The 23,337-nt window shown below is 41.6% G+C and overlaps 1 protein-coding gene across 5 annotated transcripts in view; it reads right to left on the bottom strand.

Moving 5' to 3' along the window:
- TRAK1 (trafficking protein, kinesin binding 1) overlaps nucleotides 1-23,337 on the bottom strand; it is a 105,711-nt gene that overhangs the window by 45,401 nt on the left and 36,973 nt on the right. Inside the window, exon 1 of one of the 5 annotated variants that reach the window (XM_014958040.1) lies at nucleotides 13,446-13,668. The exons of 3 other annotated variants lie outside the window; for them this stretch is intronic. In XM_014958040.1, coding sequence (XP_014813526.1) covers nucleotides 13,446-13,509 — 64 coding nt within the window. In that variant the 5' untranslated portion in view covers nucleotides 13,510-13,668. Of the gene's footprint in view, nucleotides 1-3,952; nucleotides 4,209-13,445; nucleotides 13,669-23,337 lie in introns of those variants that run through there. One more of the 5 variants, XM_014958039.1, reaches the window with a different exon arrangement.

The raw sequence follows: 23,337 nt of genomic DNA, 5'->3' as shown, positions 1-23,337 counted from the left end.
CCTTTTCAAATAAAGTCAGGAAAATTATTCCTGAAGTGTGCTGTCAGCTCTGCTACCGACCCAGACTAGAACAATTTTACATGTTTAAAGATATCTCCTCCACTAAGAGAGAAGGTTTTGGCAGCCCTGGCTAAACTGGGGCAGAGGCTTCAGGTTGTCACATCTGAGGCAGCCCCAAGAGAACACGCTCATCTAAAGAGCTTAAAAATTTTAAGAGAATATTGTCACAAGAGCTTGAAGAAAAAAAAAAAAAAGTGCTTCTGAGGCATGACTTGTTGTAAGCCCTAATTTTAATGCAAGACACCAGCAGTTCCTCCAGCTTCCCTCCCCGCTCCCCCAGCACAGGAGTGGATTGGTGCCTCCGGAAGACAAACGGGGATGGAAGTTCAGCGGGTGGCCGTGACCCCGGCCAGAGGGACACAGAGCAGTCACAGCCTGCCTACTGCTCCACAGCTGTCAAGGCACACTGTGGGCGAGCTCCATGGAGGAGTCTGGAAGAACATCATGTAGTGAGAGAAAAGCACTCAGTCAGCAAGCACGTATTAGTGCGGTTAAAATTAACTACCGTAAGTTCAATAGACAATGACAATAGATATTTTTTTTTTTTTAACTGCTACAGCCTAGCTTACTGTGATTTCAAGGGCATAGTTTGCAAATTAATCTTTTAATATTAAGGTGCAGTTGCCAATTCTTCCAGAGGAAGAGATTTTATCTTGCCATTTAAGCTATGGTTTGAAGGGTGTTTGTTTACTGCCATTTCTCTCCTACAGTATTCAAGTAGCTTAGTAAATCCAGTATTAATGCTTCACACAAAACCTTATGTTATTACTTAATGCCAGGTTTGTAAAAAAAAAAAAAACTCTGCTGTTGATTTTTCTCCAAAGCTTAAAGCCCAAACATTCAGGGTTGTAGCCATTTCAAAGCACCTTCTCTACACAGGGCATGAACCGCAACAAATTTTCTTATGGTGAACGAAGAACCAGATCAAAAGGAATTTCAGAAATAACATCACACACTTATTCCTTCTGTTAGCATAAACACAGATCAAATGCAGTAACTTGGAAAACACAGCCACAAAGGAAAACTAAGGAGATAAGGAAAAACACCTGGAGAGAACCATAGGCTTATTGTCATCTCCATGTTTGGGCCCCGCAACTTTCCGTCATCATAGTGCAGACGCCATTTACTGATACACCTCAGCATAGCTCTCCTGTTAAAAGTTTTGTTGCAGGATTTTTGATTACTAGCCACTGAATTACTGTCTTGACATTCCCCACCATCCATTTCTTCTCAAGAAATGTCTGGACTGCAGTCCTTGCAACTAACAAATGGGTGTAGGGCTTAAAGCAGGATCTGGACTATAAATCCTTATAAAAATCCTAAAATGAAGTTACAAGCCTGTATTAAAAGCCATACTTTGTCAGTTGTCTCCGTCTCTTAAATATGGGAACTTTTCCTCTTCCAACTCTGGCAGGGACTGGATGTGCCAAAGCTTTCAAGAACTACTGGTCTTCATTTTTCTTTGCCTTAGTGTTTAAAGATTCCAAAGCCCTTGTACAACCTCCATTCTAGTCAATGTCTTCATAAGATAAGACAGGTTTTTATCATTTTCCGTAAGTCAGACCCCTAGAGTGCCTGAACTTGAGATTTTAACAGTGATTTAATTAAACTTGGGCTAGATTCTTAGCCTGCATTTACCCAGTACTTTAGATAAGGAAGATTTTTAATCTGTTTCGCAAGTAAACTGAAATAGTAATGAATGGCTGCCGCCACGGGTCCTAAACAAGTAAGTCTTTTCCTGTCCTATCTGCAAAAGCAAGAATCAAAACACAGCCCGGTTTCAGAATTAGCTGACCCAACAAATCACTAACCAAAGAAAACCAAAAGGCTGTCCTTTTATAGCTCAGGGCTTTTTTTTTTTTTTTTATCAACAAGAACTGAGTAATCACTATCAACAGATGTCCCTGCACAAAGTTTCACTGCAGTCAGCTCAAAGACCAGCTCATCAAATGATGAGTAAATATGTTGCTATCAGGCAAATTTACAACTCCAAAGCAATGCACTTGGTCTATGACTGTTCTGCCTAGATCTTTATGAAGGTGTTTCCCATACTCAAAAGAACGGATCCTGTAATGCTGCCAAGCGTAATGCTAGTTCTGTGACAGAGGCTCTAGAAACAGGACTGAGGGCAGTCACAGGACCTAAATGTTGGGACAGGGAAAAAGTCTCATTACATCAAAACGACCATGGAAATAACAGAGAAGTAGTAAGTACATGTTCTGCTCATGGAACAGGCCAAACAGTTAAGAAGTCTTAATTATACAATTTTTACCACCTTCTTTTCAAGAACTACAAATGGTTAAATGGTTAAAGTGAAGCATATTCTCAAGACTTTCCATTTCTGATATCAAATTTATAGCCAGATATGGATAAAATGTTTCTTTTGTTCAGCATGAAAAGGCTACACACTGGTGTTACCATCTGCTTTACTTATAGAATGGATTGACTCGTCCCTAAGAAAAATGTTATCATTTATAAGTGTGCCCATGTGCAATGGAAATGCCATGTATCATGTTTGTGCATCTGTATCCCTGCTCCAGTGAGTGTGTAGGTGACCTGAATGTAGAGGTGGAAAAGAGAAGGCATCTTTAAAAGGCATTTCAAATACATACTGAGCTTTAGAGGAGAAGGTACTGTAGAAAGACAGGGCTAAATTTATCCCAGATGGAACTCAAATTTTTTTTCCCCTCTCTCAAAACCAACAAGAACAGCTTCAGACTGTACTTAGATCTACATGAAAGGTAAAGTCAGCAGGAACAATAAGAACAGCATGAATTATGTTTCAGCAACCATCTAATAGCTTAAAAAAAAAAAAAAACCAACCCAGAATAAAATATAAGACAACTTCGGTTGGCCTCTCTTGCTAAGTTTCCCCAAATTTCTTTTTACCAGGATTTGCTCCAGCATTTTTTATTTCGCACAGACACACAAGTTCTCAGCTTCCTTCAGGGTCTCATAACAAGACAGAGAGATAGTTTATTGACCAAATATGAAGGAAATCCAGGTGAAATATTTGAGGAAGTCTTCACAGGAAAGTCCTGTACAATGGGATTCAAGAAGCACATTACATCCACTGTGGCTTTGGACACAGGAGCTATTTCCCATGAGGTGAACAAGGGTGTAAATTCACAGCAGGTCACATTCTCTGTGCCAATGATCTTTCAAAGCATCCTTACACCAGCTTTATGATAATGTATTTGGAAGTACCACCTCTCTGCCACAAAACCACTATTCTGGAGTGACATTTACAGCACATGAAATAAGAGAAAGGTGCATTTAGCTTTTGGTACCCAAAGCCCTGAAAAAAAATTGCCAGATTGGCTAGAAGCAGCCCTTGAATGAATACACTCTCTACACAGCAGGTGCATGGGATGATTTTCAGTGGGTTCACATTCCCACCCTAACAGGGCAGTTGTCTGCAGTACTGCAGATGTCTGTTCTTTCCACAAAGTATGACAAGATTTTTTGGCTGTTTGTTTTGTTGAAAGGCTAATGTCACAAGCCCCACAGCTTAGATTATTTCCATCTAAGTGTGCGGAACGATAACCTATGAGACACAGTCTCATAATACACATAGGAGCTGTACATATAAAAAGTGTACTACATTTCCAAAGAAAGATAATTTCTCAAATCCAGTTTCATTATAAAAATAAAAGGTATTGCATAGTCTGCATCTGTTGACCATGTATTTCTTTTTTAAAGAAGTGTACATAAATTAAGATTCATCCTACGAAGAAAATATCCTTATATGAGTATTTCATCTGAATATACCAGCTACACATTTTTAAAAATGTAAAATTTAGTAATTTAAATCCACACACACCACTCAGATCACTTACATGTTGCCACATGCTACTACCATAGAAGGTTAAAACCAAAAGTTGAATCGTACCTTCTTCCAAGATATCAAGGCTCTGCCTGCGAAATCTGCCTTCTCTCTTATTTTCCTTTTCATAGTCATATTCAAAGCTTTCCTCTTCGTTTAGTGACATTGCCAAAGTTATCCCAGATAGACACGGTACGGTGCCTTAATCTCACAGGAGATGGGAAGTCATTCCCTCGGAGGCTGCGTTTTTGGGGAGAGCAAAGCAAGGTCTCCACGAAGCAGGATACCATCTTTCCTTACTCACATGCTCAGCCAGGGAGCTCCTGAGCGACTGAGAAATTGTCCTTAGCACAACAGCTTTGTGTCGTGCAGACGGGGTGGAGGAGGGAAGAGACCATCTGTCTAATAATTACTAGGAAGATTTACGTTGTTCCTCATACCAGCTCTGAAGGTAGCCAGGTTTTGCTCCACAGCTCCACCACCGTATTTCAGATGGAGTAAGTGGGCTGAAAGCCCCCTCCCCAGCACTGCTCACGGCCACAAGGTTCTCCCTCCTCTGCCCCTGCTCCTCTAAGTGAAGTGGTACCTTCCCACGAGCGTCTCAGCAACACGGAAGTCCAACCCAGGCTGCGACTGTCACACCTGGCAAAAGGTGTGTGTACACCTTCACGGAGTTAAACCTTAAATCACCTCTCATGTTGCCTAATGCTGCACGTAACAGATTTCAGAGGAGGGAACAGCCGAAGCCTGCACACAGGCACATGCTAATCCCACCCAGCAGAGAGATCTGGGATGGTCTGACTGCAGCATCCCCCACACACTGAAAGCACTGCGTGGAGACCCGGGCTGGGAGGAAGGGAGTGAATGTCTGGGGCTTTTTTAAAATTGCTCTCACAAAAAAGGTTGTGCTTGTCCAAAGCATTTAAGCGACATATCGTGTCAACTGTGAAATGCCATGTTTTCTACAGGCAGCTTCACTCTTCTGTGAAATGAAGTAGCTGAAGTCCACATATGGTACCCCAGTGCATTTCCAAGGGTCTACAGATCTCTTCCCTGTTCAACGACAAAACTTCTCGTCCCCAGACCTCTTGGTTTACAACAGGCTGTGTTTGCTAACCTTGGCTGCGCACACAGGGCAGGCTCACTTTCTTATTTAGCTTTTTGCAGCTCTAGATGTTTAATGTTTGCCAGGTTGCCTCCCTTGCTTCCAATGGCAAAGAGGTGCCCTTTGCTGCCTGCAGAAAGCATTCCTTACCTGTGCCACAAGGCAAAGTGGGGACACAGCAAGGCAAAGGCACCTCATCCCCCTCTGAGGGGACATGGCTAGGGACAAACATGACAAGCCAGCAGGACATAATTAGGGGGCACATAAGAACAACTTCTCTATTACCATTTCTCTAGTGGTGTGAAAGCATGAAGTAGCATGAGATGGGAAAGAACTAATTTCATACAATCAAAATGAATTACTCTATTTTAAGCTCTTGATATTTATACACAAACAACGTATATGTTTATTTAAACAACTGACAAAGGATATGAAATACACTTAAGTGCTTGCGAGGAAAGGAACACTCATTTCTGAATAAAGGAAGATCTTACTACTCAAACTTTAACAACTTGACCTTTGGCTGCCAAAAATCACTGCAATATTCAGCAGCAACAATGGCCTCAAGAACTCAGTTGAGGAGAAAATAGGATTGTCCCCTTCTCCCCATGTAATGACGTTAAAAGATGGAATTTTAATAATAATGTAATGAAGATTACTTCTAGTTTCTGACTCCTTAGAGCTTTTCTGTACCTTCATTTCTCCCCTGTAACAGTGAACGAAAGTTATTTTAAAATTAAAAATAAAGAATAAAAAAAAGACAATCAGACAGTAAAAATAAAAAATAATAAAGGAAGATCTTACTACTCAAACTTTAACAACTTGACCTTTGGCTGCCAAAAATCACTGCAATATTCAGCAGCAACAATGGCCTCAAGAACTCAGTTGAGGAGAAAATAGGATTGTCCCCTTCTCCCCATGTAATGACGTTAAAAGATGGAATTTTAATAATAATGTAATGAAGATTACTTCTAGTTTCTGACTCCTTAGAGCTTTTCTGTACCTTCATTTCTCCCCTGTAACAGTGAATGAAAATTCTTTAAAAATTAAAAATAAAAAAAAGACAATCAGACAGTAAGAATCTTAAGTACCTACTTAGCATCCAGTGTCAATCTACCACATTTTGGTAATAGCTAGAAAATGGAAATACACAAAGTATCCTAAACAGTAGGGGTCAGACATTTTGACAAAAATGCAAGCAGCACCTTTCAAAGCTTAGGACACGAAACTCCAGCCCTGCCAACCCTGTTGATTTTAATATTGCTGACAAGTGTTCAGCTCTAGCTGAACTTATAAGCCAGCTCTAGCTGGCTTATAAAGGACAAATCTTAAGTACCTACTTAGCATCCAGTGTCAATCTACCACATTTTGGTAATAGCTAGAAAATGGAAATTCACAAAGTACCCAAAACAGTAAGAGTCAGACATTGTAACAAAAATGCAAGCAGCACCTTTCAAAGTTTAGGACAGGAAACTCCAACCCTGCCAACCCTGTTGATTTTAATATTGCTGAGAAGTGTTCAGCTCTAGCTAACCAGCTGGCTTATAAAGGACAGCCTGGCAGTGGGCAACACACTGAAAACATGCATGTTGCTGTCCAATACACGAGAATATAAGGAGAGAGAATAAATATTCCCCAAACCGACTTCTGAACTGTGACTCATGTCAACTCACACCGCACGGAAGGACTCTGACATTCAAAAGCTGAACGAATAAGATAATTGTTGCGATGCCTATATTGATATCAGGGTATGATACATGCTGATGTAAAGCCATAATGGGTGGAGAAGGAATGTGTTACGCACCCTCTCACTATCAACTCACTCTTTAGTGTTATTCTGGATTAAGCCCTTCTACTAGTGTAGGAATAATTACTTGCTTGAGATTAAAAGCTGGGTTTCCAATGGATACCAAACAATAAGCAACTATGGGGGGAAAAAAAAAGAACCTGGCAGTGGGCAACACACTGAAAACATGCATGTTGCTGCCCAATACACGAGAATATAAGGAGAGAGAATAAATATTCCCCAAACCGACTTCTGAACTGTGACTCATGTCAACTCACGCCGCACGGAAGGACTCTGACATTCAAAAGCTGAGCGAATAAGATAATTGTTGCAATGCCTATATTGATATCAGGGTATGATACATGCTGATGTAAAGTCATAATGGGTGGAGAAGGAATGTGTTACGCACCCTCTCACTATCAGCTCACTCTTTAGTGTTATTCTGGATTAAGCCCTTTTACTAGTGTAGGAATATTTACTTGCTTGAGATTAAAAGCTGGGTTTCCAATGGATACCAAACAATAAGCAACTATGGGGGGAAAAAAAAAGAGCTAAATTGTATATGGTTCTGAAAACACACTCTAATCAGGAAAGGTTCAAAAGAGATTTTTAATATTTCCTGTAAAGGCATACTCAGGGACTTAAAAACCATACCAGAATGAACATTTATGTTTATTGGTTGCTACTGCAAAGTAAATTTGGCATATTTGCTGCAATTACCACTATGAATTAGTGGCTAAGGGCATTTGACTCCTTTCAGGGAGCTTGGCAAGTGAGTTACAATGCACACAGATGCATATTCCTCACGCGAGGCTTGCACTAAGGTACAGACAGCCTTCAGCAACTTTGCAATCAAGCAGGAAACAAGCCAGGAGCTGGTCTGAAGAAGGGTGAGGCTGGATACAAACCAAATAAACCCTCTTATCCTGACTCACAATTTCCAAGGAACTCCAATGCATTCAAATCAATTTAACCTTCCTTTATCGATGAAAACATCTAGACTTCTGCACAATTAACCACATTCATGTTGACCACAACTAACTAATAATAACAATGCTGCATTCAGAACAAAGAGATTGTCTGTGAGCTAACAAGTCCTAAAAACGGCAGCTAAACCAGCAGCACCCACATGTAAAAATATTTTGATGAATTGGTCATTGAATTGTCAACGTGCTCTGTATTAAGACGTGCAGTCAAACAGGGTTGTCTTGTTCAAATATTTACAGGTTTAGCATGTTTCCCACTCTTTCAAAAGCCCACCCAAATTATTTTCTGTCACCTCAACCAAAAGGACAGCATGTTACTTTTACAGAAATGGAATGAAATGGGATGGATAGGGGAAAACACTCATCTGGAAATGAGGAAAAATACCTTATACTGGAAATTAAGCCACATAAAGACAACATATAAGTAGATGTAGCTTGGGTTTGACTGGAAAAAGACTAGAGAGTCAATGGAGGAATAAAGAAAGTAAAAAACCAGAAAGATAGGAAAAGTATATCAATGATTCCATGAATATAAGCAAGGTTCAATCACATTTAGCAAACATAGAGAAAAAGGACATAGGAACAAAACAAGAACAACCTGAATAAGAATTGTAGCTGCATACCTATAGAGCAAGGGCTGTTTCAGAGATTGCACTTGACAAGCATTCGTAAGATTCTCATAGATTGAGATGGTGTACCCATAGTCAGCATCCACTCAACATCCAGAGTAACACCAGGGTTACTCTGCCCACGTGGATGGAGACAAAAGGGGCTAATCTATCAAGGAGATGATGACTCATCAAATCAGGCAAGATGGAAGGAACTGGCTGCCCATGGCTTGGATGGGGGTACTCTTCATTGAGTAAAAAAATTGGCTGGAGGCCAGGCCCAGAGTGGTTAAATCCAGTTGGCAGCTGGTCACAAGTGGTGTCCCCCAGGGTGCAGTATTGGGACCAGTTCTCTTTAATACCTTTGTCAATGATCTGGGGTGGGGGTTCAAGTGCACCCTCAGTAAGTTCACAGATGACACCAAGTTAGGTGGGGCATGTTGACCTGCTTGAGGCTAGAAAGCCTTTGTAGCAGCATCTGGACAGGCTGGATGGATGGGCCAAGGCCAATGGGATGAGGTTCATCAAGGCCAAGTGCCGGGTCCTGCCCTTGGATCACACCAACCCCATGCGGTGCTACAGGCTGGGGGCAGAGTGGCTGGAGCTGCCTGGCAGAAAAGGACCTGGGGGTGTTGGTCAACTGTGGGCTGAAGATGAGCCAGCAGTGTGCCCAGGTGGCCAAGAAGGCCACCAGCATCCTGACCTGTGTCAGGAACAGCATGGAGAGTAGGACTCAGGAGGTGATGGTCCCCGTGCACTAGGCACTGGGGAGGCCCCACCTCGAGGGCTGTGTCCAGTTCTGGGCCCCTTCCCACAAAAAAAGACCTTGAAGTGCTGGAGTGTGTCCAGAGAAGGGCAAGGGAGCTGGTGAGGGGTCTGGAGCACAAGTCTTGTGAGGAGAGGCTGAGGGAGCTGGGGTTGTTTAGCCTGAAGAAAAAGGAGACTGGGGGAGACCTTATCACTATAATTACCTGAAAGGAAGTTGTGGGGAGGTGCGTGTTGGTCTCCTCCCAAGTAACAAGTGATAGGACAAGAAATGGCCTCAAGTTGCTCCAGAAGAGATTTAGATTGATATTAGGGAAAATTCCTAGACTGGAAGGGTTGTGAAGAATTTGAACAGACTGCCCAGAGAACTGTTGGAGCCACTGTCCCTGAAGGTATTTCAAAGGCAGGTAGATGTGGTGCTTAGCGACATGCGTCAGTGATGATTTTTGTCAGTAACACTGACAAAATGTTAAAGTTTGGTTACACTGTCCCTGAAGGTATTTCAAAGACAGGTAGATGTGGTGCTTAGCGACATGCGTCAGTGATGATTTTTGTCAGTAACACTGACAAAATGTTAGTTTGGTTAATGTTTGCACTAGATGATCTGAAAAGTCCCTTCCAACCTAGGCAATTCTATAATTCTATGATCCTAGTGTAAGGAATAAAGTGTCAAGGGAAGCATATTTGAAGTAAAATGGTTCACTGCACCATCCACAGAGCTGGCAGACGTGTGTTTGAGAGGTTACCTGTAACTAAGGTGCACACAGAAGAAACACGGATAACAAGAAACTCTTAAAGAGCTGCAGTGGGGAATACTAAATATTCTTCTAATGCTACCTTAAAGGACTGATTTAAAGGAAAAAAAAAAAAAAGAGAGAACCAGGACGGAGTTTCACATCTTCAAAGGCACACTAACATAAGCTAGGTAAGGATAATCTAATGCTACCTTAAAGGACTGATTTAAAGAAAAAAAAAAAAAAGGAAGAGAGAACCAGGATAGAGTTTCACATCTTCAAAGGCAAGGTAAGGATAAGTAAGGTAAGATAAGTAAGGATAGGTAAGGATAAGTAATCATGCTTGAAGTGACTAAGAATTCAAGCAGAACAGGTATTAACATTGTTAATTATTATTCAGCTAAAAAAGTTAGGGAGCTTGCTGATAGTCATTTCAGTAGACTGGAAAATAGATCACAAGAGAGAAGCTTCAAACTGCAAATAGAAAAAGAGATGAAAACATTTTAATGGGATACAGGTAGGGGTTGAAAGTTATAGAAAAGAGCATAAGTGATGCCGGAACAACCAACAAAGTGAGATGAAGTTGCTCATGAAACATAAGAAGTTAGAAGCTTCAGCACGTAACAAACAGAGCACACAGCGTGACTGGTGAGGGAAAAATGGAAAAGACGCTCTTTTCTCCACAAAAAATTGCTGAATCTTATGGCCAACAGAAGGAGGAGGAAAGAGGCAACTCCACATACATAAAGTCATCTGGAGTTGCAAGCTATGAACTCTCAGGCATTAGCATGGAGTTGTTCAGCTAGGAGTAAATGAGTAATGGAAAAAACCAGAAGAAAAGCAATTTGATCCAGTCAATCTGGATTTCTCTAGAAAGCACTGTTCATTGAGAGGATAAAAATATTGGCCTAAGAAAAAAGTGAGAGTCACTTCTTTACCTATTCAGTTAAATAACAGGATTAAAACCTTAAATCCTGGTGTAATTTTGTAGTGCTTTTTCCCCTTGAAGATCAAGAAACAATATACTGCTAAATTAATTATTTTAAAAAGTAAACAAATAAAGCCACACCTTTTAAATGGAAATCTTAAATAAGCACCTTTGACAAAGAATGTATGAACAGTTTAATCAGGAAACAAATTCTGTAAGATATTAGATTATGAGGTTTTCCATTAGTTTCAATGTACCACCCACTCTCCTCCATTATTTTATTTACCCAAAAGGGTGAACTGGTAGGATTCACAATTGCACACACACATACTTCCGAGTTCCAGAGAGTCCATATATAGCAGAGAAATCAGCTCTCTAACTACACTTCATCTTGTCTTAAAATAGATATTCAAAACAGGTCGGCTGAGCTGCAACTGCCTATCACTCTACTGAATATAAAAAGCATCTCAGGCAAATGACTTCGCTATCAGCAAAGACATGGTAGGGAAAAAAATCAAGCATCAAGAGACAGGCATCTCTTATAACATGCCATCTGCTCCAGGTTTTTGAAAAAAGCTCAATTTTCTGCTGTATTTTGAAGATGCCTGTTGTCTCCCACTACAATGAGAATACCTTTCTTCATCAACGGGAGGTGTCAATACTATTTTAAACCCAAATTAATATGCCAGCATCAAAGGCCAAAGACCATGCTTTCTACCGCACATCTCAAATCCTCCTTTCTCACACACTTCAACAGGGAGAAGCAGAAGAAAGCTAAACCCCATAAAGCTCCATTAAACCTTATGAAACTACCACTCACCTGAGAGACCGAGACAGGACTGAGAGCACTATCCTTCCATCATACAAAATGTAGTATTTTAATTAAAGAAATAGTAATAAAATAAAGCATTATGCCTTACCTACTAGAGAGATTTTTCACTATCTGACATCAAACCTTGCTTTCTCTTCAGGGAGAACTCCCCAAATACTTTCAGCTAGCACAAACTCTGACTCTGTAGATCTCAGGTCATGGAAGAATTGTGCTGGGCGGGGGCTCACAAGAAAACTTGTCAGCCCAGAATCACGCCGACGACTACCGTGCTCCCGAGGCCCTGATCCCACAAGGTATTTAAATGCTTGCCCAACACCTGTTGCTTATTCCATTACTGTGGAATTCCCATAGCTTCTCCAAAGCAATACACACCTTAAGACAAAACTGAAGAGCAGATGAGCTCCTAGCTCAGACATTCAGCCATGCCACACTTCTGCATAATGACAATTTGACCTAACAGACAAAAGACCATAAAAAAGAACAATAAAAAGAAAACTATCCGTATTTAACCTGGGGACGGGAAAGAAAAAAGAAAAAAAAAAATCAGCTACAGCTTTTAATGACAGTACTATTTTTAAGCTCTAAAACCAGGCCAACTCAGCCTGTTACATCATGTGGATTAATCAGATGCTACAGTATTTACTAGGGTTAAACCTAGGGGATAAAGGTTACATAATGGATTCAGTCCAACTTAAAGTGGTCAGATCTTTCAAATAAATAGGCACCTTTCCTCTTTGAACACCTGGACAGCAATGATCAATTAAACCTAAAGAGAAGTTCAAGTTTAACAAGCTTCTAAAATTACATTCCATTCAAAAAACCCAGTTCAGAGAAACAAATGGAGGCAAATGCCACTCAGAAGACCATTAAAACCCATTCAAATTTTGTCACACATCATGTCCCTTCTGATACTGTTATCAAAGCACTATGAAATAGCTTTGTGTAGTGCATACAACACCCCCTCGGCCTAGACTCCTTACTCCTTTCTGTTCTTTGCTTCACTGTGATCTTGGACTTGCCTCGTTTAAGACCTCTCCAATCAGAATTAGATCCATATACAAATACTGCTTTCCCAAAGGCCGTATTTGTTTTAGAGGTTACCACTGAGTACCATCCATGAGGCATCTTGATTTTGCCACTCTGCTGAGAGTACAGGTTTAGCCATTCCTTATCCTTCCTCAAGTCCCTTTTATCAGAAGTCTGATTAAAGCATTCAATGCTCTGATAAAGAAATAATCACCCAAGCAAACCTTAGAAAAACCACAAGAGGCCCAGAAAATAGCACTTGCCAGAGTTACTAATTTTTCCAATTTGAAAAGTTAACCTGCTCCCTTTTAAGAAGCTACAGTTTTACATGTCTTTCACAGACAAATAAGCAGAGAGAAAACGTGTCCTGCCTATTAACACATTAAATACATGCATATAACAGCATATTGGTAATGCATAAAAAGCACAAGGACTGAAAACTGAAACCAATGCAGAATCTTACAGTAAGCATAATTCAGCTGAATGTATTATTATTATACTGTATGTATACATACAGTTAGCATTTCAAATATTCCCCCCTTGCCCAAAGATCGCTCATATAGTGCATATGCTCCTCTGCCACTCCCTTTCAAGAAGAGAATGCCGTACAGCAGTCTCCTGTAGCATGCTCACAAGGGATACCGAGGTGCAACAGAGATGCGGGCATCTCTGCTACACCAGGATGCTGCCTTTTTCAAGCTCCTTCATTTTTAAAAACCATGGAATAACGATGGTCCGAGTCTTCGGAGCTCCACATTCTGCAACAGGAGGCTAGAAAGAAATATTTACCATCTGTGCATTCTTCATAATACCAGTCCAGTTCATAATAATCTGCTTCGATAAATTTCTGCATAGTCAGTATCCTTCAGCAACATCCACGAGATTTCACTTGGCTGCTAAGGTCAAGTGAAACGCAGCCATGCCTTCCTGCCTTGGCAAAAGACCGTATCACAGGGAAGCTCACAGAAAGCTGAAAACGAGCTGCACATCTTCAATGAGGTTGCAACTAAAAATAAACGGGGGGTGGGGAGGGCGTATTTGGGAGGGAAAAAAACCCCAAAAAACAAAATAACAAAAAATAGAAAAAGGATGCAGAAGAGAGAAGCAGATGCCCTGGCAGCTGCTCTAATAAAGAAGCTCTGCACAGGAGCCTTGGATGGGTGTTAACGAAATCATCCTATCAAAAGGCTGATGCGCTGACGTTGGGGACACACACCACCGCCTGGCTGTTTCTAACTCATTCCTTTCCTCCCTGGTCTCCACATCTCTTTCCGTCTCACATGTTGCCATGGAGACGAGCCGGCTCCAAAAAGAGATGCAGAGATGAAGAAAATGCATTTTGCCATTTCTGGCTCTGCAGATGAGAAGTACCCCTCCATGCTGGCAACAGAAATCCTTGCTCAGGAAGACGATACGACTCTGCTGAACGGCAGCATCGTGCCATCGCAATCCACTGGGTACATGCAGTACATTAATAATGAAAATCTCGTCCATTACTACTCTCCTCCGCACAGTCTGATAAAAGCCTGCCTTCCCCATGGAAAATGAAACTACATTAATGCTTTGTTACACTGTTCTGGGCTGATATAATAAAATCCTTTATGCATCCTGTTATCGCAAACGTGGCAAACAAAAAATGGAAGAATGAGAAAAATGAGGACAGCAATCCATTTCCCCTTGCAGTAACAGCTAATCCGCTTCTACTTTTTGCCCTCTACATGAACCACTGACCTTTTTTTTTTTTTTCTCTTCCCCAAGCATCTAAGCTTCACAGCCAAAAGCAAGGGGTTAGGACAAACTTTCAATACTCCATTCCTAAAATGCTGAAGGTCGTCACACAGAATAGCGTGGTGTTCATGATCAATGTTTCGGAAATTAAAGAATATACTTCTCTTTTGCAGCACCGATTAAAATTGTGTTTTAGCTATTAGAAGAGAATCCATCTGAGAAGCACCTGGCATTAAATCATCACCATCCAACAGAGCAAAAAGCACATCTGAATCTGTGCAGGTACAGTTACCAAAGGGATGACATCCATTTTGTTCTTAACCACCACATATACTTCACCCCTTTCTCTCCCTTTTCTTGGAAACTATTTCTTTGCAAACACCACTAGAAGCATTAGGATAGATTCTGTTTCGACATATGTTAATACATAAGGCAGGAGGCTGTATTGGGCCTGACCAAGAAGGTGTCTCTCTAGCTGAAGGCTCCATCTACAAGAGGAGCCATGAGCAGGTGAGGGAGAACTACCCAATACTCCATCAACGCTCCTCTCAACCTCCAGGTTTTTCCAGCTTCAGAGACAGCCTGGGGCAGATACAGTTCCTACTTTTAGTGATTCTTGAAGGACTTATTTTGTCTATTCTTGAGCCCATATACATTTTTAGCACCTCCAACATCCTCTTGCAAGGAATTCCACACAGCTACTATTCCTGATGTAAGAAACCTTCGCCTTTTGCTTTGCAACTCACTTTTACCAACTTAATTCAATGCTTCTGCTCCCAGCTCTGGAAATCTGAACGCTCCATTCATCTCTCCTTTCCAATCACTCATGATTTTGCAGATTTTAATTAATGTCCCCCTCACTCTTATCTAGGTTGTTACCACTTACTCTACACCTTGACTGGTACCAGTTTGCTTTGCTGTAACAGAAACTGGCAAGGCATAGTCAGGCTATGCAGAGGAAAACACATTGGCTTCATAACCACATGAGTATTTCAGCTTTACTGGTATAAAACATTTCCACTGTAGTAATTTTGAGCTTGGGAACTGCCACTTCCCTTTTGCGTATTGATAGCCGAAGCACAGACTAAGAGGTCTGTTCACACATCTGCCACACATTTGTCAGTGGCAGTTAGCCACGTTATTTACTCAACTCCAAAGTTCTAGTCCAGAGTCAAATTTAAATGCACCTTTGCCTGCAAGTACATTATTTCACTGGAAAATAATGTATTTCTATGTCTGCAAATTAAAAATGGAAAAAAAATATTTTAAAAAATCACCGTGTTCATCCTACACCACAGTAACCTATTTGGCAATATGCACAGGATTTCCCTCTGCTCAGCACTGGTGAGGCCATAACCTGGGATACTGTGCACACTTCTGGGCTCCCCAGTATAACAGAGACATGGACATACAGGAGAGAGCCTATGAAGGGCCATGAAGATGAAAGGACCATCCCTCCTATGAGGAAAGGATGATAGAGCTGGGACTGTTCAGCCTGGAGAAGAGAAGGTGTGGGAAGATCTCATCAACGTGTATAAATACCTGAAGGGAGGGTGCAGAGAGAATAGAGCCAGGCTCTTTCCAGTGGTGCCCAGTTACAGGACCAAAGGTGATGGGCACCAGCTGAATCACAGAAGGTTCCCTCTGAACATCATTATTATTATTACTATTTTTAATTGAGGGTGACTGATGACTGACACAGCCTGCTCTAGAGAACTCTGCCTGAGCTAGGGGCTTTGGACCAGATGAGTTGCAGAGGTCCCTTCCAACCTCAACCATTCTGCTATTCTATGATTTTGCAATTCAATGGCCTCCATCCATTTACTTCATTTGTTTAATTGCCACAGACTAAGATTCTCTGAACTTCTTTCATTACACAAAATACTTATTTTTAACTTCCTGGACAGAGGGAACAAGGGCACATGGTTTCAGACCACTATGAACTCTAAAGATACACAGAGACTGAGGTGCTAGAGCTCATCCTGAAATACAGTTCTCCCCTTGAGATGCTCCTGAGCCAGGAAGCAAACTGCAATCCATGTCTCTAAACTACTGCTTTGTTTAACTTTACTCTTATGTCCTTGTCCATTCTCCCCAAGCCAGCCTTAGCTCCTGGACCCGAGGCCTGCAGCTCTCCCACACTGGGGGCAGTCAGTCTCTGGATGAGAAAATCCAGTTGGTGTAGAACCTAAGTCAAGCTAATCAACCTCCTCTAGGCTGGAAGCACTGCTATTCTTGGGAGGCTAACTCCACATGAAGAAGCACAGCTTTAATCCAGGAGCCACCACATTTATTGACACTTCCCCGCCAGTCTTTTGTTACTTCTGCATCAAGCTAACCTTAGCCCTCCTGAAATCAAGAGGTACACTGAGATAACAAGGGTCTGAGAAGCAAAACTTACGCTCGTTTTGACAGGGATCACATTATTTTTGGCTTCATTTTGCTGATTTTTAGTATGCTCGATATTGATGTGAAAGCAATACAGTAAGCGCACACGACCTCCAGGTTAGTAAATCACCAAGGATTATGTAAAAGCCACTAAAAGCCTTTGGACATGCAAAGGTCATATGATTCAAGAAGGTGTCTCTCTAGCTGAAGGCTCCATCTACAAGAGGAGCCATGAGCAGGTGAGGGAGAACTACCCAATACTCCATCAACACTCCTCTCAACCTCCAGGTTTTTCCAGCTTCAGAGACAGCCTGGGGCAGATACAGTTCCTACTTTTAGTGATTCTTGAAGGACTTATTTTGTCTATTCTTGAGCCCATATACATTTTTAGCACCTCCAACATCCTCTTGCAAGGAATTCCACATAGCTACTATTCCTGATGTAAGAAACCTTCGCCTTTTGCTTTGCAACTCACTTTTACCAACTTAATTCAATGCTTCTGCTCCCAGCTCTGGAAATCTGAACGCTCCATTCATCTCTCCTTTCCAATCACTCATGATTTTGCAGATTTTAATTAATGTCCCCCTCACTCTTATCTAGGTTGTTACCACTTACTCTACACCTTGACTGGTACCAGTTTGCTTTGCTGTAACAGAAACTGGCAAAGCATAGTCAGGCTATGCAGAGGAAAACACATTGGCTTCATAACCACATGAGTATTTCAGCTTTACTGGTATAAAACATTTCCACTGTAGTAATTTTGAGCTTGGGAACTGCCACTTCCCTTTTGCGTATTGATAGCCGAAGCACAGACTAAGAGGTCTGTTCACACATCTGCCACACATTTGTCAGTGGCAGTTAGCCACGTTATTTACTCAACTCCAAAGTTCTAGTCCAGAGTCAAATTTAAATGCACCTTTGCCTGCAAGTACATTATTTCACTGGAAAATAATGTATTTCTATGTCTGCAAATTAAAAATGGAAAAAAAATATTTTAAAAAATCACCGTGTTCATCCTACACCACAGTAACCTATTTGGCAATATGCACAGGATTTCCCTCTGCTCAGCACTGGTGAGGCCATAACCTGGGATACTGTGCACACTTCTGGGCTCCCCAGTATAACAGAGACATGGACATACAGGAGAGAGCCTATGAAGGGCCATGAAGATGAAAGGACCATCCCTCCTATGAGGAAAGGATGATAGAGCTGGGACTGTTCAGCCTGGAGAAGAGAAGGTGTGGGAAGATCTCATCAACGTGTATAAATACCTGAAGGGAGGGTGCAGAGAGAATAGAGCCAGGCTCTTTCCAGTGGTGCCCAGTGACAGGACCAAAGGTGATGGGCACCAGCTGAATCACAGAAGGTTCCCTCTGAACATCATTATTATTATTACTATTTTTAATTGAGGGTGACTGATGACTGACACAGCCTGCTCTAGAGGACTCTGCTTGAGCTAGGGGCTTTTGGACCAGATGAGTTGCAGAGGTCCCTTCCAACCTCAACCATTCTGCTATTCTATGATTTTGTAATTCAATGGCCTCCATCCATTTACTTCATTTGTTTAATTGACACAGACTAGGATTCTCTGAACTTCTTTCATTACAAAAAATACTTCTTTTTAATTTCCTGGACAGCGGGAACAAGGGCATGTGGTTTCAGACCACTATGAACTTTAAAGATTCACAGAGACTGAGGTGCTAGAGCTCATCCTGCAGAGGTCCCTTCCAACCTCAACCATTCTGCTATTCTATGATTTTGTAATTCAATGGCCTCCATCCATTTACTTCATTTGTTTAATTGACACAGACTAGGATTCTCTGAACTTCTTTCATTACAAAAAATACTTCTTTTTAATTTCCTGGACAGCGGGAACAAGGGCATGTGGTTTCAGACCACTATGAACTTTAAAGATTCACAGAGACTGAGGTGCTAGAGCTCATCCTGAAATACAGTTCTCCCCTTGAGATGCTCCTCAGCCAGGAAGCAAACTGCAATCCACGTCTCTAAACTACTGCTTTGATTAACTTTACTTGAAATACAGTTCTCCCCTTGAGATGCTCCTGAGCCAGGAAGCAAACTGCAATCCATGTCTCTAAACTACTGCTTTGTTTAACTTTACTCTTATGTCCTTGTCCATTCTCCCCAAGCCAGCCTTAGCTCCTGGACCCGAGGCCTGCAGCTCTCCCACACTGGGGGCAGTCAGTCTCTGGATGAGAAAATCCAGTTGGTGTAGAACCTAAGTCAAGCTAATCAACCTCCTCTAGGCTGGAAGCACTGCTATTCTTGGGAGGCTAACTCCACATGAAGAAGCACAGCTTTAATCCAGGAGCCACCACATTTATTGACACTTCCCCGCCAGTCTTTTGTTACTTCTGCATCAAGCTAACCTTAGCCCTCCTGAAATCAAGAGGTACACTGAGATAACAAGGGTCTGAGAAGCAAAACTTACGCTCGTTTTGACAGGGATCACATTATTTTTGGCTTCATTTTGCTGATTTTTAGTATGCTCGATATTGATGTGAAAGCAATACAGTAAGCGCACACGACCTCCAGGTTAGTAAATCACCAAGGATTATGTAAAAGCCACTAAAAGCCTTTGGACATGCAAAGGTCATATGATTATCTTTTTTTTTTAAAAATAGCATCTTTTGAATAGCACAAGCATTTTTGCCAAATGTGATCATTCTGCCCTCATGCCGTGCCATCTTGAAACAGAGGAATGTGACAAAGCACTCCAGCCCCAGCTCAGAGCTGCACAATTCCAGCTACACACGCTCATAAGGCAAGAGCTGCACATGCTATTAAATGCAATTAAGGCTACACCGTTAAAATACTGTCAGAGAAATATAAAGGTTCCTATGGCAACATTAACTCAATTGCTCTGCATATAAGCTATTTGTTCCACTTGTATTATTTTTGTCCAAAAGGTAATTTCAGTTTGGTAATGCTATTAAACAAGCATTTAAAATATAAAGAATGAACATGGGCTACCAGCTTACATTGCTGCAGGGACTCTCTCCTTTTTATTTCCTGACGTTTTAAACAAAGGAAATCTTCAACATGCTAGAATTTTCTTCTCACTGTCCTCACCCCTGCACACACACACACTTTCAATGCGACAGGGTAAAAATAGTTCAAGGTGGGGGGTTTAGGCTTTTTGTTTCTTTGTTTTATTGACATTTTTCTACAGCTTTGATTGGAAACATCCTGGAGTAATCCAGAGAGGCGTTATTTTTCTGTGGAGAAAAATCACTTGTGTGGCCAAATGACTTCAGAGTTCCTCAAGAGACTTGGAAATCTGGGATAATGTGTATGATTTTCCCAGTGTGAAGAGAAACCCTGGACAGACAGAACACTACATATCCAGGTATCCACATGCAAGCATCCCTTCAATTATATGAGAAACTCTATAAAGGGGAAGGCTGGAAAGGTTGTCAAGTCAAACATGAAAGCCTGACAAGGCTGACAAAACAGCCACATACTCACAGAACCCTCTTTCAACCCCTGCAGCCCTACTGTTCCTTCCTACAGCTACACATCATGTTCAACTGATCACAACAGTACGTCTTCCTGGTGGACAGCTTCTGCAAACATTAAACTTCTGTGTATTTAAACATCCATGTTACAACATTGCATTTGGCTGGGGTATTACTTTGTTACTTGCCTAAAGGTTCATATAAAAAAGTTCATATTAAAAAAAAGTTCATATAAGAAGATTTCAGGTAATAGATCTGTAACTATAAAGGACGAGCTTTTTCCTATTCCAAAGCTAAGTACAGTTATTCACTTTCCTTTGGCACTCCCTCCCAGCTGCTGGATTTTGTTCTATTTGTCTATGTAAGGCTTTAAAGTAAATAAAAAACCCCCAACTTTTACCCATTCTTCACAGAGCAAAACATACAGAATACATAAAGAATTTTGGCGGCAACTCCGATCATCTAGACTAAGTGCTCCTCAAGTTTGTGGCTACAAAGGGGTATTATCAGGCACAAAAGTTGACTTGAAAAGCTCACGAGTCCTCTCCTCTTTCCCTTTTGCTGCAATAAATCCACGCCATAGGTCAACACTAAACTCATCTGCCTAAATGAACCAGGTTACAAAAAATCACACAAACCTTTTTCCTTACTTGAAGAGGATTTTTGACAAAGATAATTTAAACTACCCTGTTTATAAACATGGCACAGCCAAGGATGCAGTGAACCATGTTGTTAGGGCACAAAGCAGCAGCAGGTCACCTCTGCTGGCAAAGTATTCAAAGATTGTCATTACATAGTATGTCCCTATAAATCCTGTGTCCCATGCTTAGTCATTCTCAGCTTTCTTCTCCAAACCCTGTCCAATTCCAGGAGGATCCTTTGATACTGAATACCAGACCTGGATAGAATACTTCCATGGCATTAATAACAGAGTATTACTATTATTTGATTAGCTCTGGGTCACATTTCTTTTCTTGGCTACTGAATCACATTAGGATGTTCAGATAATTAAACACCATGCCCTTTTTTATTTTCTACAGTCGCCACTATTCTACACACCAATTCCAAAGGAAGTAGCTCATCCCTTTAACATTGTCTGGGGTCCTTTTTATCAGGGCAGCTGTACAGTCCACCACTATGCAATGCACGTTGTTAATAGTCAGGCATTGCTGCAATGTTTATTTCACAAACTGACCTTTTTTAACTGACTTTAAAAGTCAATTAAAGTTAAACAATTACAGTTATTAAAACCCATTGAAAAGGAACACAAGCTCATTCAAAAGCCCAATTCATTTTCAAGGACGGGCTGGCAGACTTACTTCTAAACTGGGATCTCATTTACTGAAGTGAAGAGTTACTGGTGTTTCACCTTCTAAAAACACACTGAAGAGGAGTCATCCTGTGACTGCACATTTTGTAAGAGCAAACAACTCTGCAACTTAGGACAGAGATCTCTGTCTAGTGTACTATTTTGCTTAGCAAGAAGTCACTGTATCTTGTTTAACCTGAGAAGAGTGGAACTGGAGCAGTGAAAGCACGGTGTCAGCAGCTTTCCCAATTAGTATTTAGAAAAATGGATGCTTCAAGATGTGACTGACTCTCCCTCACCAAAATGGGATTCCAGGGCTACAAAAGGGTAGAGGTACTTCCTACAGATGGGGCAGAACTGGGTGCTTTCTGAACACCACAAGGGCACAGTGACCTCACCTGGGACAGACAAAAGACTCTTCTGGTACAGATAAGAGCTTAACTGTTCTCCCACTGAAACAAAGTGATTTAATGTGAGACAGGGGCAGACAGATGAAATTCAATTACTTAAGGACAAAAACTTATTTTCCCCATGAAAGGATTATTTCTCCCTTCCTCCAAACTATTACTGGAGAGTACTATATTTGCATTTGTATAAAATAAAAATTGATGTGGTCTTCAGCAATCTACCTGCAAAACCAGCTGCAGAATTTACTTAAAGTATAATTGGACATATTTAAATCTTGTCAATAGGACCATGATACCAAGAGCCGGGCATTTAAAAGAACACACCCCTATCCAGCATAAAGAAATAAAAGCTTTAAAGAGTCAGATTTTGTGAACTGTTCACCACGCAGAAATAATGTAAACTTTAGTAGTGTAAACTACAACCTTCTTTTTTTGTGGTTATATTTTTCCTGGAGACAGCAAAAACACTTGTAAAATGAAGTTAAGCTTAAGATCATGCTTGATTGGATGGACACCAACGTAGCACAGTAGCATGGTTATGACCTATTTTTCTAACAAGGAAGGAAAAAAACCAACCACTGACAGTCATGATTGCAACTTCCTGGGAGAGGAAATGAATGCAAGTTGCCTTACATTGAAGGAATACAGAATCAAGGTGCTCAAAACTAGACCCAGCACTCCAGGTATGGCCTCATCACTAGTGAGTAGAGAGGAAGGATCACCTCCCTTGACCTCCTGGCAACACTCTGCCTCATACAGCCCAGGATACCATTAGCTGCCTTTGCAGCAGGGGCACGCTGCTGGCTCATGTTCAACTTGGTGTCTGCCAGGAGCCCCCCAGGTCCTTTTCTGTGAGGCTGCTTTCCAGCTGGTCAGACTCCAGCATGTACTGGTTCATGGGGTTGTTCCTCCCCAGGTGCAGGACTTTTGCACTTCCCTCTGTGGAATTGCACAAGGCTCTTCTTGACTCATCTCTCCATCCTGGCAAGGTCCTCTGAACGAGAGCACAATCCTCTGGTGTCTCATCCTCTCTGATGCTGCACAGCCTGCTGTCCTCTTCTCCTAACTTCTCCACCTGGTGACACCTCTTCAACAGCAGCACACCTCCTATGTGCCTCCTGTGAGGCCATCGCTCCCAACCTCAAGGAGAAGCTTGAGGCACTCCCGGCAGCCTGGGACTTGCAGGGCTGCATCCACCATCTGAAGCTCTGTCTGGGTTAAAGTCGCTCCCCTGGCAGGGACACATGCTCCAAAAATCTGGGGAATGCACCCTGTGGCACATCACCACCATATCTGAGGGTTTAGGCTGTTCTGAACTCAGACAGGGACCCCTTCTTTGCATCCTTCCACACAAACTGCTGCATCTGTTG

The sequence above is a fragment of the Calidris pugnax genome, unplaced genomic scaffold (genome assembly GCF_001431845.1).
Source record: "Calidris pugnax isolate Ruff unplaced genomic scaffold, ASM143184v1 scaffold364, whole genome shotgun sequence".
NCBI classification, from domain to species: Eukaryota; Metazoa; Chordata; class Aves; order Charadriiformes; family Scolopacidae; genus Calidris; species Calidris pugnax.
This window is presented reverse-complemented; position numbering and strand designations above follow the sequence as displayed.